The 18,001-nt window shown below is 38.5% G+C and overlaps 1 protein-coding gene across 1 annotated transcript in view; it reads left to right on the top strand.

Annotated features, from left to right (window-relative positions):
- The first annotated feature begins 935 nt into the window (after window positions 1-935).
- Window positions 936-18,001, top strand: part of LOC118993036 (A disintegrin and metallopeptidase domain 3-like) — a 181,098-nt gene continuing 164,032 nt past the window's right edge. The window contains exons 1-3 of the mRNA XM_037055094.1: window positions 936-961; window positions 8,477-8,883; window positions 9,272-9,354. Coding sequence (XP_036910989.1) covers window positions 936-961; window positions 8,477-8,883; window positions 9,272-9,354 — 516 coding nt within the window. The remainder of the gene's footprint in view (window positions 962-8,476; window positions 8,884-9,271; window positions 9,355-18,001) is intronic.

Raw genomic sequence — 18,001 nt, forward strand, 5'->3', positions numbered from 1 at the left:
TGTAGCTGCCCTGTGTAGAGTGCTTCTCAGATAAGGTCAAATTCACGGAGTTCATCATCACCAAGCCCTTATTATATGAAATGTTAAAGGGACTTATCTGAGAAAAAGAAGATAAAAAATATGAACAGTGAAAGGACAGCAAACTCACAGTTATTAACAACCACACCTAAAACAAAAGCAAACTAAGAGGACAGCTAGATCAGGAGTGGAACCACAGAAATGAAGATCACATGGAGGGTTAGCAACAGGGGAGTGGGAGAAGGAGAAGGGGGGAGAAGGTACAGAGAATAAGTAGCATAGATGGTAGGTAGAAAAAGGGGGGAGGGCAGGAATACTATCGGGAATACAGAATCTAAAGAACTTGTGGTTCATGGACATGAACGAAAGGGGGGGGAGTGGTGGGGGAGGGGTGCGCAGGGTGGAGGGGAGAGAAGGGGGAGAATGGGACAACTGTAATAGCATAATCAATAAAATATATTTAAAACTTAAAAAAAAGAACTCTGTGGTACCTGAGGTCTGAGGATAGTTCCCAAAGAAGGGTACATTTGTAAGGGTAGCCACTCTGCAAGGCTGGAGTTCAGACCTCAATGGACAAGGTGTGATTTATGTCTACTTGACCACTAGACCGGAACTGGTCCACAGAGGTGGAGAAAGCAGAAATCACACCCCCGGCTCGTGTTGCTGAGAGAATCAATGCCACTTCATGAGTGAGGGCTGGAGTGCACGGTGTCCAGGTTAGGATGGCACAGGTAAGTCACAGCTGGCATGGGGTTCCACGGAGCGTGGTGGGATGGTGCTGCAGGAGCCACGGCCTGAAGTCCATGATGTCCATGTCAGTGGGATCACAAGAATGTGGTTAGTGAATCCACGCCAGGTTTGCAAGATCACTGAAGGCCAACGTATTCTTACAGTATGTGTGCAAGGAGTACAGCACCATGGCATGTCCTCACATCCGGCACAGGTAATTTTCAGTGCAGCAGGAATAAGCAAAGGTAAAGCACATTATGCACCGAGGGTCTCTTGTTCCTCCAATGTCCCTCTGGTGAGCTGTACTGGCAAATTTTGGCATCACCCTACTAAAATGGAAAAAAATGTCTAGAGTTTGATCCATTATTGCAGATCAAATAGTGAATAATGACCTTGGACTTGAGAGGCAACAGATCATACCTTGCATATGACCAGCTAAAAGTGAAGGAAAAGCCTGAGTTGGTTTATGGATGGTCTGGTCTGGTCTTCTGGTGATAGGTACAAGGGATTCTGGGGTTAGAGGCACGTGGATGGACTTACGGGAATGGGCACCGAGTGTGAGTGTTTTTGTATCGTGTGCCGATGCCCAGTGGAAAACATCCACCACAGGAAAGTCAGTAAGCCACCATGTAGACAAAACGACTTGGTCAGTTGACTTTAGTCAGCCATTATTGTTGTCTTCCTCAGGAGTGTCAGGATGGGTATATTAATAGCATGGTCACAGTTGCTATGTATGTTCCTAATAGCATGAGCTCCCACTTACTTCTTACTTCTGCTTCTGAATGGCAAATGCCTAACCTGTCAGAGGCAGAGACTATAACTGAGCTCTAATATAGCACTACCCCTACCCCACGCACATACGCATATTTTTTAAAGGGAAGCAACTCTCACTGATGGCAAGTTGGTCATATCAGAACTTCTTCCAACGTAGAAGGGGCCAAAGTTTTGTTCTGTTAGGAAGAAGTACCTATTCAGTCATTGCTTTGCCTTTCCCACTTGCAGAGCCATAGGCAGCACTATTACATATGGGATAACTGATATAATTCTTAACATACTGAAATACACAGACATAGAATCTCACATTGCATGGCATCTGGCCAGGGAACCCACTTCATGGTAAAGCAGGTGTGGGAGTGAGTGCCATGACCATGAGATCCGCAGCTGATTGTTTCTCATGATGCACCACCTAGCCTCACACAACTTTTGAATAGCTTTTCTAATAGGTGAAATGAAGTACCAGTTTGAAGGAGGTATTTTAAAGCAATAGAATGCTATCTGTGATGGTGTCAGTTTGACTGAGCTGTACGTGCAGATAGGTGGTACAACATTATTTCTGGGTGTGTCTGTGAGTATATTTCCAGAAGAGATTAGCATTTGAATTGGGAAACTGAGTAAAGCAGATGGCCCTCCCCAAGGAAAGTGGGCATCATTCTGACAAATTGAGAGCCTAAACAGAACAAAACAGTGAAAGAGCAATTTGTTGTCTGGTTGAGCTGAGACATCCGTCTTCTCTTGTCTTTGGACATTGGTGCTCCTGATTCTTGGGCTTTCAGACCGAGATCCAGCGCTTCCATCATCAGTACCAGATTTTCTGGCCCTCAGACTTGGACTGATTTTATCACTGGCTTTCCTGGTTCTCTAGCTTGTAGATCTAGTATCAACATGGCTCTTCTTGGCCTCCATGGACAAATGAGCAAAATTCCTAAAATATCTCTCTCTATCTATCCATCCATCGTGTATCTCCTACTGGTTTTGCTTCCTTGGAGAACCTTGACCAATGCAATATCCTTAGCATGCAGCACAAGATGGAGCGAAAGTAGGTTTACAGTTGTTTGTATGGAAAATAATATAATAATAAGTAATAATCCAGGAATAAATTCTGTCTCATGTATGCACAACTTTAAACCTACTTTTGCCCCACCCTGTGTATTTATTAATGCAGACATCCTTAAGGTGTTGCTAACAGAAAGGACTTGCGGGCCCAGGAATAGAGGGGTGGAAGGAGAAGTGGCCCCACTTCTCCAACCACAGGGCCTGCCTTCACACAAGCATTTCTTAAGCAACATTCTATTTTCCCACTACTTTCACCACCCAGTGTATGTGCTTCCCGTCCATAGCAATGCTTCCATTTTTTTCCACTGAAAATTGTCGGGAAGTTGCTGCAGCACGTAGAGCAGTGTTTTGCACGGTGCTCTTACTGTTTCTCACTGTCTTTTCCCCTTGCATGTCACCCAGTCTAATAAACTGTGTAGCTGCTTCATTAGCCAGTTCAACAAATATTCATTCAGTCAGCCTGTTATGGAGTACTTATGTGCTAGACATTGTTCTGGGTACAGTGAAAAAATAGACATTAAAAGAAAATAGAGATCTCCCTGCCCTCTGTAGCTTACCATCAAATTTGGAAAATATGACTATTGTCTGTGTCCCACAGTAAACAGTGCCTCTTAACATCTGGACTATTTTATCACTCTGAATCTTACATCTTTTTGGCCGAATATTTTTCCCTGCTTTAATTTTCAAAAGGTAAAAGATTATTAATTTAATGTTTAATTCTGTCTCTTTCAAAGTGTGATTTAATTTCTTCTTACTTGCATGTTTTATTTTCTAACACTCCTTTTCATCAACTTTCATCCTTGTTAAGTTGCTGACCCTCTGATTGGAACTTTCTTTGGCTCTGCTAAAAAACAGGCTACCTCTTTTAATATCAGCATCATCTAGCCTCAGTTTCCTTTCTAATTTTCTGCATAATGGCTTCTGTCCCTGCTGTTCTGCCAGCTTCTAGGAAGGTCTATTTGTGAACAGAAAAATGCACCACACAGATCCTCCTTCGAGGAAACATTTGCTACTCAAGGAGGAGTGTGGTTAACTAACAGAGTCAAATTCTTCGCTGTTTTACCATCTGCCTTAGCCAACTATATGAGCATCAGTTCAACTACTGAACAAGCCAGTGGCACAAAGTCCTCAACTTGTCTCCTTTGTTGAACAGTCTTTGCTCTGGTGCTCCCTGGCTCTGGAGCAACCTGTCTCGTTTAGCAGAAACTTTGTCAGGTCTTTATTACTTGTTTAGTAGAACCATGAACAACCTTCTAAAACTCATCATGCCTTCAGTGACATATTGTATGTAGACTTCAACATTTGATCAGGATTTAGACAATCAAAGAGGCATTTTATTTTAAGAGCAACATATCACTCTTGATATATTAAATCTTTCAATATTCATATAATTTTGCAAAAGATAAAAATATTAATTTTATAGTATGTAAAATTATTGAAATAAATATGATAATTAGCATGCATACAAAAAAACCTAAATCATATATTAGTGTCTACATATTTGCCTATGTAGAAGCAGAAAATAAAATAGTGTCTACATATTTGACTATGAGAAGCAGAAAAATCTTGTGTTAATATCTAGCACTTGTAGAAATTTTTTTTGATAAATCACACTAAAATAATTTTTAAAAAGCGTGATGAAAGGTACTTTTAATAAAAGGCAAACCTTATCCATTTACCTATTTTGTCTCATTTTACATATGGGGAAAACATAATCATTTAATTTTTTGTATAAATATTGCAATTAAAAAATGCAAGGAAAAGTATTCCAGGGAAGAACAACTTAGGAACTGTCTGGTAAAAATGTCATTGCAGTGAGAGAGAGAGGAACACAGGTACAAAGGAAGTAAAATGGCAATGAATAAGTACCTATCAATAATAACCTTAAATGTAAATGGATTAAATGCTCCAATCAAAAGACACTGAATAGCTGAGTGGATAAGAAATCATGATCCACACATATGCTGCCTGCAAGAGACCCACCTCAGAACAAAAGACATACACAGACTGAAAGTGAAGGACTGAAAACAAATATTCCAACCATCTGGACAGGCAAAAAAGAAAAAGAAAAAAAAGCCAGGTTTGCAATACTTACATCAGACAAAATAGACTTCAAAACAAGGGTCATAGAAGAAGATCCAGAAGAATGCTTTATAATATTCAAGGGAAGAATCCATCAAGAAGACACAAGCATTGTAAATATATATGCACCCAACATAGGAGTGCCCAAATATATAAGGAAAATCTCAGAGGACTTCAAGAAAGATACTGACAGCAACACAATTATAGTAGGTGATTGCAACACCTCACTGTCAAAGATGGGTAGATCTTCCAAACAAAGTATCAACAAAGATATTGTGGCATTGAACAATGTCCTAGATCAAATGAACTTAACTGGTATAGATAGAACCTTTTATTCCAAAGAGGCAAAACACAATTTTTTTTCAAATTTACAAAGAACATTTTCAAAGATAGACCACATGATAGGTCACAAAACAAGAGAACAAATTCAAAAAAAATTGAAATCATATCAAGCATTTTTTTCTGACCACAAGGGACTAAAACTAGAAACCAACCTCAAGGAAAAAATTTGAAAACATTCAAACTCATGGAGATTAAATAGCATGCTATCAAATAATGAATGGGTCAAGAATGAGATCAAGGAAGAAATCAAAGTTTCTGGGAACAAATGAAAATGAACTCACAGCAACCCAAAATTTACAGGACACAGCAAAGGCACATCTGAGAGGAAAATTTATAGCCATACAAGCCTACCTAAACATGATAGAAACATTTCAAATGAACAACCTAATCCTAAACCTACAAAGCTGAAGAAACAACAACAAAGACAGCCCAGAGCAAGTAGAAGGAAAGAAGTAAGCAAGATCAGAGCAGAATTAAATGACATAGAGACTGAAAGCACAATTCTAAGCATCAATAAATCCAGGAGCTGATTCTTTGAAAAGATAAATAAAACCAACAAGCCTTTAAGCAGACTCATCAAGAAAAAAAAGAGAGAGGACCTAAATAAACAATCAGAAATAAAAGAGGAGAGATTACAATTGACACCACAGAAATACAAAGGATTGTAAGAAATTGCTATGAAGAACTATATGCCAAGAAATCTGAAAACAGGTGATTGAAAAATTTTTAGAAAAATATAATCTTCCAAAACTGAATGGAGAAGCAGCAGAAAGCCTAAACAGACTAATAACAGGTGACGAAATTCAACCAGTAATAAAAAAAACTTTGGACACAAAAGCCCTGGACTGGACAGTTTCTCAGGAGAATTTTACAAAGCACTTAAGGAAGAGCTAACCCCTATCCTTCACAGGGTCTTCCCCAAAATCCCAGATTATGGAAGAATCCCAAATTCTTTTTACGAAGCCAGCATCATCCTAATCCCAAAACTAGATAAAGACACAACAAAGAAAGAAAACTTCAGGCCAATATTGCTCATGAACATAGATGCTAAAATCCTCAACAAAATACTGGCAAACTGCATCCAACAATACATTAAAAAGATCATACACCATGACCAAGTGGGATTCATCTCAGGGATGTCGGGATGGTACAATATTTGCAAATTAGTAAATGTAATAGATCACATTAACAAAAGGAAAGACAAAAACCCGATGATCATATCAATAGATTTGATAAGGTAAAACACCCATTTATGATCAAAACGCTCAGCAAAGTGGAAATAGAGGGAGCATTTCTCAACATAATAAAGGCCACAGATGAGAGACCTACAGCCAACATCAGACTCATGAGTAAAAACTAAAAGCTTTTCCACTAAGATCAGGAACAAGAGAAGGATGTCTGCTTTCACCACTCCTATTCAGCATAGTATTTAAAGTCCTAGCCACAGCAATCAGACAAGAAAAAGAAATGAAAGGCATCCAAAGTGGAAAAGAGGAAGCAAAACTGTCGTCGTTTGCAGATGACATGATAGTGTACATAGAAAATCCTATAGACTCCATGAAAAAAACTACTCAACCTAATAAGTGAATTTGGCAAAAACAGTGGGATGCAGAGTCAATATTCAGAAACTGAAGGCATTTTTGTACACCAAAAATGAAATATCAGAAACAGAAATCAGAGAAAAATCCCATTTGATATAGCAACAAGAAAAATAAAATACCTAGGAATAAACCTAACCAAGGAGGTAAAAGACCTGTACTCAGAAAACTACACAACACTGAAGAAAGAAATTAAGGAAGACACAATCAAATGAAAGCATGTGCCATGTTCATAGACTGGAAGAATTAACATCATCAAAATGTCCATACCCAAAGCAATTTATAGATTTAACATAATCCCTACTAAAGTACCAATGACATATTTCACAGACATAGAAAAAACATTTCAAAAATTTATGTGGAACCATAAACAACCCCAAATAGCAGCTGCAATTTTGAGAAAGAAGAACAAGGTTGGAGGGATCACAATACCTGATTCCTAACTCAAAGGAGTCCACAGGAAGACAAAAAACCCAATTAAAAAATAGGCAAAAGAGCTGAACAGACACTTCTCCAAGGAAGACATACATACTGAGGGCTGGTAGACATATGAAAAGATGCTCAGCATCACTAGCCATCAGAAACATGCAAATTAAAAGCACAATGAGATACCACTTCACACCAGTCAGAATGGCCATTGTAAACAAATCAACAAACAGCAAGTGTTGGAGAAGTTGTGGAGAAAAGGTAACCCTAGTGCACTGTTAGTGGGGATGCAGACTGGTGCAGCTACTTTGGAAAACAGTATGGAATTTCCTCAGAAAACTAAAAATGGAACTGCCTTTTGACCCAGCGATTCCACTGCTGGGATTGTACCCTAAGGACCCTAATCCATAAGAACCTATGCACCACAATGTTTCTTGCAGCACAATTTACAGTAGCCAATTGCTGGAAGAAACCTAAATGCCCACAATAAGTGAATGGATTAAATAACTATGGTGCATTTACACGATAGAATACTACACATCAGAAGAAAGAAGGAGCTCCTACCCTTTGAAACAGCATGGATGGAACTGGAGAGCATTGTGCTAAGTGAAATAAGACAGGTGGTGAAAGACAAATACCATATGATCTCACCTTTAACTGGAATCTAATCAACAAAACAAACAAGCAAGCAAAATATAACTAGAGACATTGAAATTGAGAACAACCCGACCGTAATGGAGGGGAGGTGGGAGGGAATGATGGGGGGGCAGTGGGGAAGGGATTTCAGGAACAACTTTACAGGACACATGGACAATATCAGGGAGGGGTGGAATCAGAGGAGGGAAGTGGGGATGGCTGGGGTAGGGGAAAATGGTGGAGGCAAATGCAGACAACTGTACTTGAACAACAGTAAAAAATGTCATTGCAAAACTAAAATTATGCTTCACCAATCTGCTTATTAAGCCATCAAATGAAATCTCTTTCCAAGTTAATTACATTGCTTTTCCATGTGTGAACTCTAGCCTGTGGGTTGGGGACTGTATAACTTTTATTTAGTCTGCTTAGCCACAGAAACCAAATTATCCACACAGAATAATTGATGAGAATATAAAGTTGTATTTACAGGATCACTTCATACTTGTGTTTTTCTCTCTGATACTTAAATTGTAACTCCATACTGGGAGATTAAAACAAATACATACACACATTTCATATTGAGTTTTTCATTTAGTTTGTGTAACCAAAGATTTTTCTAAGAAACAAATTTATGTGCAATTAATTAATCTACATTTAGTTTTTTACAACACTTTTTTATGTTCATGGGTGTATGTGTATTTGTTTAAACCTGAGATTTACGTAGTAATTTGGCAAGAGACATGGTTAAAAGAAACAACTGCCTGCTACTAAATATTCCAATAATTTCTATTGTCCTTTTCCTTCCCTGAAAGAGTTCAGCCCTTGTACCAGAAAGATGTGACGTGGACTCTTAATGTTGCCCAAAACTTCACCTCTAAGAGCCTGCTTCCAGAAGAGAAAGTGTCTTTACAACCTCCAGTGATGCTGCAAGGCCTTTTAAATGTCAGCTTCAGAGAAATAAAGCACATTGCAGAAGGCTTGCTCCCGTGTTCTACCGCACCTGGGGGGCCGGCTGTGGTGGGCGGGGCCTCTGGCCTGGGCGGGGTGAGCTGCCTTGACCCCCACCACTCCCGCCCTGCCCCGCCCCAGTCTCTCAGCCCTCGAGAAGCAGCGGGTATTCCACCAACCGTCCTCTCTGTGGGGCGGCCCACCTGCCTCGAAATGCTCTTTCTCTTGCTGATCCTCTCAGGTTTGGGCCAGCTGACATCTGCAGGCCATTGTAAGTTGGGAACGTAGTAGGGCCACCAAGGCCCTTCTTGCTCCAGAACCCGGACCAGGCAGGGGATGGCCCAGGTTGCTGTCACAGCCAGCCTAGTTTCAGGGTCCTGTGGCGCCCAAGGGTTGGAGGGCTCAGAGCAGATCTGGGACAGTTGTCCCTCACTTACCTGATGCTGCACTGGCAGGAGAGAGCGCCCTGCTTCTGGGGTGGTGGGGACAGAGAGAGCCTGGATGGGGTCCAGGTCCACACTTCTTCACCTAGGTGGGGTTGGGGTCAGAGTCCCAAGTGTCCTGTCACATCGAGGGGAGCCTGTTCCTGGAATCACAGAAAGTATGTGTGTGTGTGTGTGTGTGTGTGTAATGCTCACACATGTTTTTCCTTACTGCAGACTCTGAAATGTCACATCTGCAAATTACAGTGCCGCGGAAGCTTGGGACCAACACCAATGATGGCGATGCTTCAGAAACACATGTAATTAAGAAATCACTTTTTAAAAAATATAAGTGTTTTATTTTTACTGGACTACACCCAAGTTAATTCTTGAATATCCCCTTGTGAAATTTTGTGTTCTAGTTACTGTATTTAAGAGTCATTTTTTTTCTGAATGAGAGCAAGTGTTTTGATTGTTTTCCTTTCTCAAGTGATATATGATCATTATGAAATTATAAAGATACCAGTGATCTGAAAGGATTCCAAAGATTGGAACCTCAGTAGCAGGGTCAGGAAGGAACAGCGAACTGCCAGCTGAAAAACTACTAGACACTGAGGCAGGTTTTATAGACTGCATGATCCATCTGACTGTCTCACTTTATGGCACCCACCAAAATCCAGTGACTATGTATTTATAGAAGCTATTATGTCAAAAATATAAATATTCACAAGTTAAAATATTTAAGAGAGTAAGACATATCCTGGGAAGACATGAATGAAAAGAAAATAGGGGAATCCATAATAATAGCAGAAAAAAACCCCAGAAAGCATTTAGTTCCCTCTTACACACACACTCAACACATACAACATTGTGAGGGGTAAGCATTATTTCTTAAAATATGAAGTTCACTAGGAACATATAACAATTCTAAATTTTCATGAATTTCATGAAATGACTTCAACACATGTAAAATAAAAACTGACAGCATTAAAGGTAGAAATTTCAAATCCATTTTCATAGTGAATCCATAAAATGTTTTCTTCTTAGCATAGTAACTGCTAGGTCCATCCATGTGGTTGCAAATGGTAAGATTTCATTCTCCTTTATGGCCAAGTCATATTCCATGGTATACATAGGGGTGGGCAAAAGTAGGCTTGTTATTATTAACAACTCAAAAGAGTGTCACAATGACACAGTGCACTTAGGTACAATCTTCTAAGTGCTGAAATTGCTGGCCTTCATTATTTGCAAATTCTTGCAGTCTCCTGGCTATACTCAAGCGCATTCTGGCACAAAGTCTTTATAAACCCACTCTAGCCTATCCCTATAGTACAGCATCATCTTCCTCCATTCATCTACTAATGGAAACTTATGTTGCTTTCATATCTCGGCTATTGTAAATAATGCTGCACAGATAAATACCACATGATTTCACTCATATGTGGAGTCTAAAGAGAAAAAAATGAATAAACAAATGAAATAAATGAAGAAACAAAATAAATGAAAATGCAAAGATACTCATAGATTCAGAGAATAAACTGATGGTTGCCAGATATGAGGAAAGCTGGAGGGAGACTGGGTAAAAAAGGCGAAGGGATTAAGAAGTACAAATTTGTAGTTACAACAAAGTCATGGGTATGTAAAGTACAGCATGAGGAATACAGTCAACAATGTTGCCAAGTGGGTACCAGATTTATCCAGGGGTTCATTTCCCCAAAATGTGTAATCATTATGCTGTACACCTGAAACCAATATAATATTAAATATCAACAGCAATTGAAAAATAAACATTAAAAAACTCAGAAAAATGTTATTTTCAAATGTTGGAGGAAACATCATAAAGACATAAAGACAATTTGAACAACAAGAATAAACATTTTATTCAATGACTACATATTTATAGAAGTGACCCCCCAGAGTGAATACACTGTTTTCCCCTTTCTGGTATTTGTTAGGACTCAGTAGACCCCACACATAAGATGTCTTAATGGTGAAGCATTTGGTGCAGCAAGAGAATGAGAATTGAGACGAATATCGGGATCCGAGAACATCAGCAGTCAGGTCCCCATGAACCCAATCTCTGTTCCTCAATCATGCTGAGTCTGGTTTGAAATAACAAGACCTATGGGAGGAATATTGGCCTTGGTGGAATTCCTTAAAAAACAATCTGTGACTCTAAGAAGCCAAGCAATCCTAGTTTATCTAGGTAGTAATACACTTAGGAGGCTAACTTTGGCCAGGGGAGTTTCGAACCCTAAACACTACATTATAAATTTCAGAGCCCTTGTTTTAACTGAGTCAGAAACATTCAGCTTTTCTAATCCTGCCTAAGTCATCTCTGTCCCTACAGTAAATAATGCACATGCTTCTCAAGAATGTACAGGTCATTCAACAAAACTGACAAGAGCAAGTAAAAAAATTAAATATCAAATGGTACAGAACTCAGTATCTGGTAACAATTTAATTAATTTAAAATTTATCAAAAAGACTGAAAAATATATTTGGTAATTAAAAAATACACTTGTACATAATTCATGGGTTAAAGGAGAAATCATTAGCTGTAATGGATATTAAATAATGAATAATGGTCAAGAATAAAAAAAGTACAAACCAAAATTTGAGCCATGCTCTTAGATGGTATAAGGAATAGTTTATTATTATAAATACTTAAGTAAAAAAGCTGGAAAATTAGAAGTTAAAATTAAACATAACTTTAAAAAAGTTAAAGATGTAACTAAACTTAAGATGTAGAACTAATGAAAGAGAAAATTAAGCTAAAATAGCCTGGATTCATAATGTCAAAAGTTGATTTCTGAAAAGAAGTATAGGACAGATGTTTTGATGAGGTAGACAAAGGAAAATGGAAAGAAGAGGAAAACGATGTAATATTAGAAATGAGAGCTATATAAAGGAATAAATAAAATATCAAAATATATGCTTATAATTGTTACTTCAAATAGTTAAATTCATAAAAGTATAGCAAAGTGACCTAAGATGAAACAAACAGCACTAATACTCTTTTCCTATGAATAAACTAAAACATTTAAAAAATCGTATGACCCCTTTTCTCACAATTACAAGCTCAACTGATCCCATGATAGAGTAAAGATGGGGTACATATATACGATGGAATACTATTCGACCACAAGAAAAGATTGAATACTCCCATTTGATACAAAGTGGATGGACCTGGAGGATGTCATGCTAAACAAAATAATTCAGACAGAAAAAGTTAAGAACCATATGACTTCACTCCTATGTGGATATAAAATGAAAAGAAAAAAAAAAAAAAAAACCAGACAAACAAACAAACAAGCAAAAACTCATAGACACAGTCAACAGTGTGGAGGTTACTGGAGGGAAGAGGAGTGTAAGGGGTAGTAAGGGACAAAGCAGGGCAAATACGTGGTGAGAGAACATGATTTGACATTGGGTGGTCAGCACGCAATGCAACATGAAGACCATGTATGATAGAAATGCTACATTTGAAACCTGTGTAATCTTTTAATCTAATGTCAACCCAGTAAATTTTGAAAAAGAAAGAAAAATTTTTATGATTATATCAAAATACATGTGTAATTTTTTTTGTACTTCTAAACTCCTATGTACCCTCACCAGGGTCAGAAAGTTTCCTTGTGCTTTTTTTAGCCATCACCTCTTACTTCACTATTTTGTTGTCTTGACCTTAACATGAGAGGAAATCATCCAGTAGCTAATATTTTTTTGTGCCTGGCATCTTTGCTTCAACATTTTATTTTTGAGATTCATCCATGTGGATTCATATGTGATTTAGTTCATAATTTTGAAAGTTATCTAGTATACTAAAAGTTAAAATTTTAACCTGGTAGTGAGCATTGTTTCTAGTTTGTAACCATTATGGATAAATCTGCTCTAAAGAAAAACATGTTCTGTTGACATGTTTTCATGTGCATATTTTTAGTGGTGAAATGCTGATTTATATAGTAAGTGCTCCTTTAAACTTATAGAAATAAGTTTAAATTGCTTACTTAAATGGTTATGATATTTTGTATTTCCACTAGCAGTGTATGAGAGTTGCAGTTATTCCATATCCTTGTCAACATTTGGCATTCTCAGTCTTTGTTGTTTGCAATTTTGTTAATTGTATTCCCCTTTCTCTATTTTGGTTTATTTGGCATCCCATGAATAGTGATGATGAGTGACTTGTGGAATGCTGATAGGCCAATTGGATATGAATCGCAAATATCACTCTTTAGTCAGGGTTGCCTGTTAACATTCTTTTTAAAATCTTATTATTTTATTTTATTTTAATTGTTCAAGACAGTTTTCTGTCTTTTACTCCCACCCCAGCCCACCGCCCCGCCTCAGCCCTCCCCGTCTCCCTCCCACTTGTACCCCTGCCTCAGTTTTTGTCCATGTGTCCTCTATACTTGTTCCTGCAAACCCTTCCCCCTTTCCCCTGAAATTCCCTCCCCTCTCTCCTCTGGTCACTGTCAGCCTATTCTCTATTTCAGTATGTTTGGTTATATTTTGCTTGTTTGTTTGTTTTGTTGTTTAGGTTCCTTTTAAAGGTGAGATCATATGGTATTTGTCCCTCACCGTCTGGCTCATTTTGCTTAGCATAATGCTTTCCAGTTCCATCCATGCTGTTGCAAAGGGTAGGAGCTCCTCTTCTTTCTGCTGCATAGAATTCCATTGGGTAAATATACTGTAGTTTTTTGATCCATTCATTTACTGATGGGCATCTAGGTTGCTTCCAACACTTAGCTATTATAAATTGTGCTGCTATGAACATTGGGTTGCATAGGTTCTTTGCCTGTTAACTTTCTTAATACTGGCTTTAGATGAATACTGGCTTTTAATTTTGATGGTGTCCAATTAATCAACTATTTATTTATGGCTATTCTTTTTACCTTCTATTTAATAATTATTGGCCAACACCAGGTCATGGGAATACCATCCTATGTTTTCATCCAGAAACTTCATAATATCAATTTTCACACTTCTTTCTGTGATCATTTCCAATTTTTTTATGATGTGCTAGAGTAGTGGTGTCAAACTCATTTTCACTGGGGGCCACATCAGCCTCACAGTTGCCTTCAAAGGGCCAAATGTAATTTCAACTCCTTAGCAGTTAAGGAGCACTTACATTTATACAGTCCTAAAATTACATTCTCATTCCTCAGAATATAGTTGTCTCACTGCAGTATCTGGATTATACTACCTATAAAATTAGTTGAGAATTGTTCTAACTGAATTTTCATAAGATTAGAATTTTTTCTTATTCAAATGCTTAGTGCAGTTCACCATTAGGTGTGTATCTCTGGACTTGAAGATTCTCTGAGAAGATTTGTAATTACAAATTGAAATTCTTGCAATTTAAACCTATCAGTTTTTATTATCTCTATCTGTCCTTTGTTTCTGTCACATTTTTCAGTTCTTAACATGTTTTCTTTTTCACTATCCAATCTACTTGCTAATTGGATTTTAGCTATTTTTCAATTAAAAAGCCTGTTTCCTGTAAGTGGGGAGAGGAGACTGCTGGTTAGAATTCACTCTCTGCATGCTCGGTGTGCTGATTGCTACTAAGGTTTCACTGCTTATATGTAATTCAGTGGCCTGAGCCAGAAAATAGGTGTGTGTCTACATACAAACATGATGTAGGGTGGGTGTGTGAATGTGTATAAATATGCATGTGTGTTTATACTAAAATCATAAGAAAAAGAAAAATGGGGGGATGGTCAGAATATCTGATATATCAAAAACAAACAGTAAGACTTGGCTTATAGTCTAATATATAAATTTCATTTAAAGTAATTGGTGTAAACTTTGCAACTCTGTCAGAGATGTAGTTCATCACTTTGGGTGAAAAAATAGAATATTGTAAACAAGAAATACTCTTAAATATAAGATACAAATAGATTAAATTAAAATAATGTAAATTTTTTTCATTATAACCCAAATCAGAAATAAGTGTGGGTTGATAAATTGATATTAGGGAAATAGCCTGTTGAACAGGATATTATTGGGATAAATAGTTGTATGTCATAATGATAAATAACTTACTTGATCAAGAAGCTATAATAGGGAGGGAAGATGGCAGCGAGGTAGGTGGGAGCAGAGCCCAGCATCCAGCTTCTTGATCCAGCTGTGTCCCTGTGTCCAGCTGGAACACCTAGCTGATCTTCTGAGGAACAGAGTGAATAGCCAACAGAATCTCAGCTTATATGAAGTCTGGAGGCAAAAACCTGCAGAGGACATTGAGAAACAGACCAAGAGGAGAGTGCACTGGGACACTAAAGTCCCTGGGATCTGTGCCAGGACCAGGGCTGCTGTGCCCCTCACCCAGCACCTGCTGTAGGATACAGGGAGGAGAATTAGAGCACTAGCTTCCTCCCCTACCAGGGCAGGTAGGGCAGCCTGGCAGCAGGAGGGACCTGGATGCTGCATGTCCCTGGAGGAAATAGAGATGAAGTGGGAGACAAACTGAGTGGCTGATTTGAGCCTGGCAGTTCATGAAAGACCTGGGCTGGAGGCAGGGAAACTGTGAATATTGTGACCCAGACCTGGTCCCCATGCTCTCAGAACCAAAGGAAGGGAGACAAGCGAAGCCCAGCCCCTCTCTTCCTGTGGCATCTAGGAAGACCAGCAGAACTTGCTGAACAGGTTTACAGTCAGCAGGAGGAGGCTTCTTTTCTTCTTTCTTCCTTCCTTCCTTCCTTCCTTCCTTCCTTCCTTCCTTTCTTTCTTTCTTCTTCCTTTCTCTCTCTTTTCTTCTTCTTCTTCGTCTTCCTCTTCTTCTTCTTCCTCCTCCTCCTCCTCTTCCCCCTCTCCCCTCCCCCTCCCCTCTCCCTCCTCCCCTTCCTCCTCCTCCTCCTCTTCATCTTCTTTCTTCTTTTTGGATTCTCTCCCTCCCCTTTTTTTTCTTCCCCCAAGTGAGACAGTAAGATGTGGAGTTACAAAGTTTCATAGACAGCTCAAAATGGGGAGCACAAGACTAACTCCAAAAACTGAGAAACTGAGACAAATGTCACTTTGCTGGCCCACAGAGCTGGCATTTTATTGTGTATGTGTATTATTATTATCTTGTCATTATTTTTACCACTTTTATTTTATTGGTATGTTTTTTATTTCTCTTCCCTATGTTTAGTTTTCCTTGCTTTATTTCTGTTTAATTGCATCATTTGACTGGTTTTTCTTATTCCCTCTTTATTGTACTTTAATTTTTCTTCTTTCACTTCACCTGTGTTCTAATAACACACAACTCTTGATTAGGTACTTTCTATTCTAGTTATCAAAATCATATATTTGTTGTCATATTATTGTTGTTCCAATACTATTGTAAATAATTGTTGTTCCATACAATTGTACATACTACACAGCAACCCTCCATGATCTTAGCCCACTTCACTTGAATCCTGAGCATTATTATTGTTGTGGTTAACTCTGTTCTGTCACAAAGTATGCCAACTTTCTATACTTTAATCTCACTATATCTCATCATCTAACCTTGCACAAGTGCTCTGTTTTCTAGATTCAGCTCACAATCATCCTCCCCTTTAACAAGAGTCTTATCTCTCTTCCACCTTCTATAAAAAGTGGCTACTTGGGTGAAATATCACAATTAACACTACACTGATCCAAAGAATCTCCTATCACTTCTCTACTTGCTGGTACTTTAAATTCCACAAAATACTCTCCTGCTGTCCTAATCCATTTTGCCTACCCCCCTGCCACTGATCACACAGAAGAATAGGTGGGAGCTGCAAACATAAGGATACATGCTGGAGGAGAAAGACCACCAGCTAAGGAACTGCCAAAAGGTAGAAACCCAAGTACAACAAAGGAGCCCCCACAAACAGAAGAAAGGGCAAACCTAGAGCATCTAGGCAAGGAGATCAAAGAGACCTCATCCCTGAACCTCAGAGAATTCCTAACATAGATGTTCACCCTACAAAGACAGCTAGCAAAGCAAAACATCAGGAAGCACAGAAACAAACAAAAAGAGTCACCTAAAATAGGGACACACACACAAAAACATGCAATCAAAATGAATGGAAGACTACCCACTAAAAGAGCTACACAAAATGGAGGTAACTGAACTCTAGATGTAGAATTCAAATTAATGGTAATAAAGATGCTCACAGAGCTCACAGACAACTACAAGGAACTGAGTGAGAAATACACCAGCATGAAAAGGAAAACAGAGACCATAAACAAAAACCAGGAACAAATGAACAATAAAATCTCAGATATAAAAAACACATTAGAAGGAATTACAAGCAGGCTGGATGAAGCAGAAGATCAAATCAGCAAGTTGGATGACAAGATAGAAAAAAAAAACCACCCAGAGGGAGCAAGAAAAGGAAAAGAAACTCAGAAAAAACAGGTGGTAAGGGAGGTTCAGTACAACATGAAATGTAACAATATCCATATAATAGGGATACCAGAAGGAGAATAAGAAGAGCAAGGGATAGAAAACCTGTTAGAAAAAGTAGTGATGGAAAACTTCCCTAATATGATGAGAGAAAAAGTCACACAAATCCAGGAAATGCAGAGAATCACAATCCCGAGGAACCCAAAGAATCCCACTTCAAGACACATCATAATGAAAATCGCGAAATTCCAAGACAAAGAGAGAATCTTAAAGGCATCAAAAGAGAAACAGAAAGTAACATACAACGGAGCCTCAATAAGGCCAGGGGCTGGCTTCTCAATGGAAATGCTCCAAGCCAGAAGAGAATGATAAGAACTATTCAAAGTAATGAGAATTGGAGGCCTGCAAACAAGGCTACCTTACCCAGCAAGGCTTTCAATTAAGATGGAAGGCCGAATAAGGAGCTTCCCAGACAAAAGAAATCTAAAGGAATACACCTCCACCAAACAAGCTCTGCTAGAGATGCTAAAAGGACTGCTTTAAGAAAAGGCAGGAAATGAGAGAGAGACAGAGAGAGAGAGGAACACAGGTATGAAAAATGGCAGTAAATA

This window comes from Sturnira hondurensis, unplaced genomic scaffold (assembly GCF_014824575.4).
Source record: "Sturnira hondurensis isolate 20B ecotype Veracruz unplaced genomic scaffold, ASM1482457v3 Scaffold0008640, whole genome shotgun sequence".
Lineage (NCBI taxonomy): Eukaryota > Metazoa > Chordata > Mammalia > Chiroptera > Phyllostomidae > Sturnira > Sturnira hondurensis.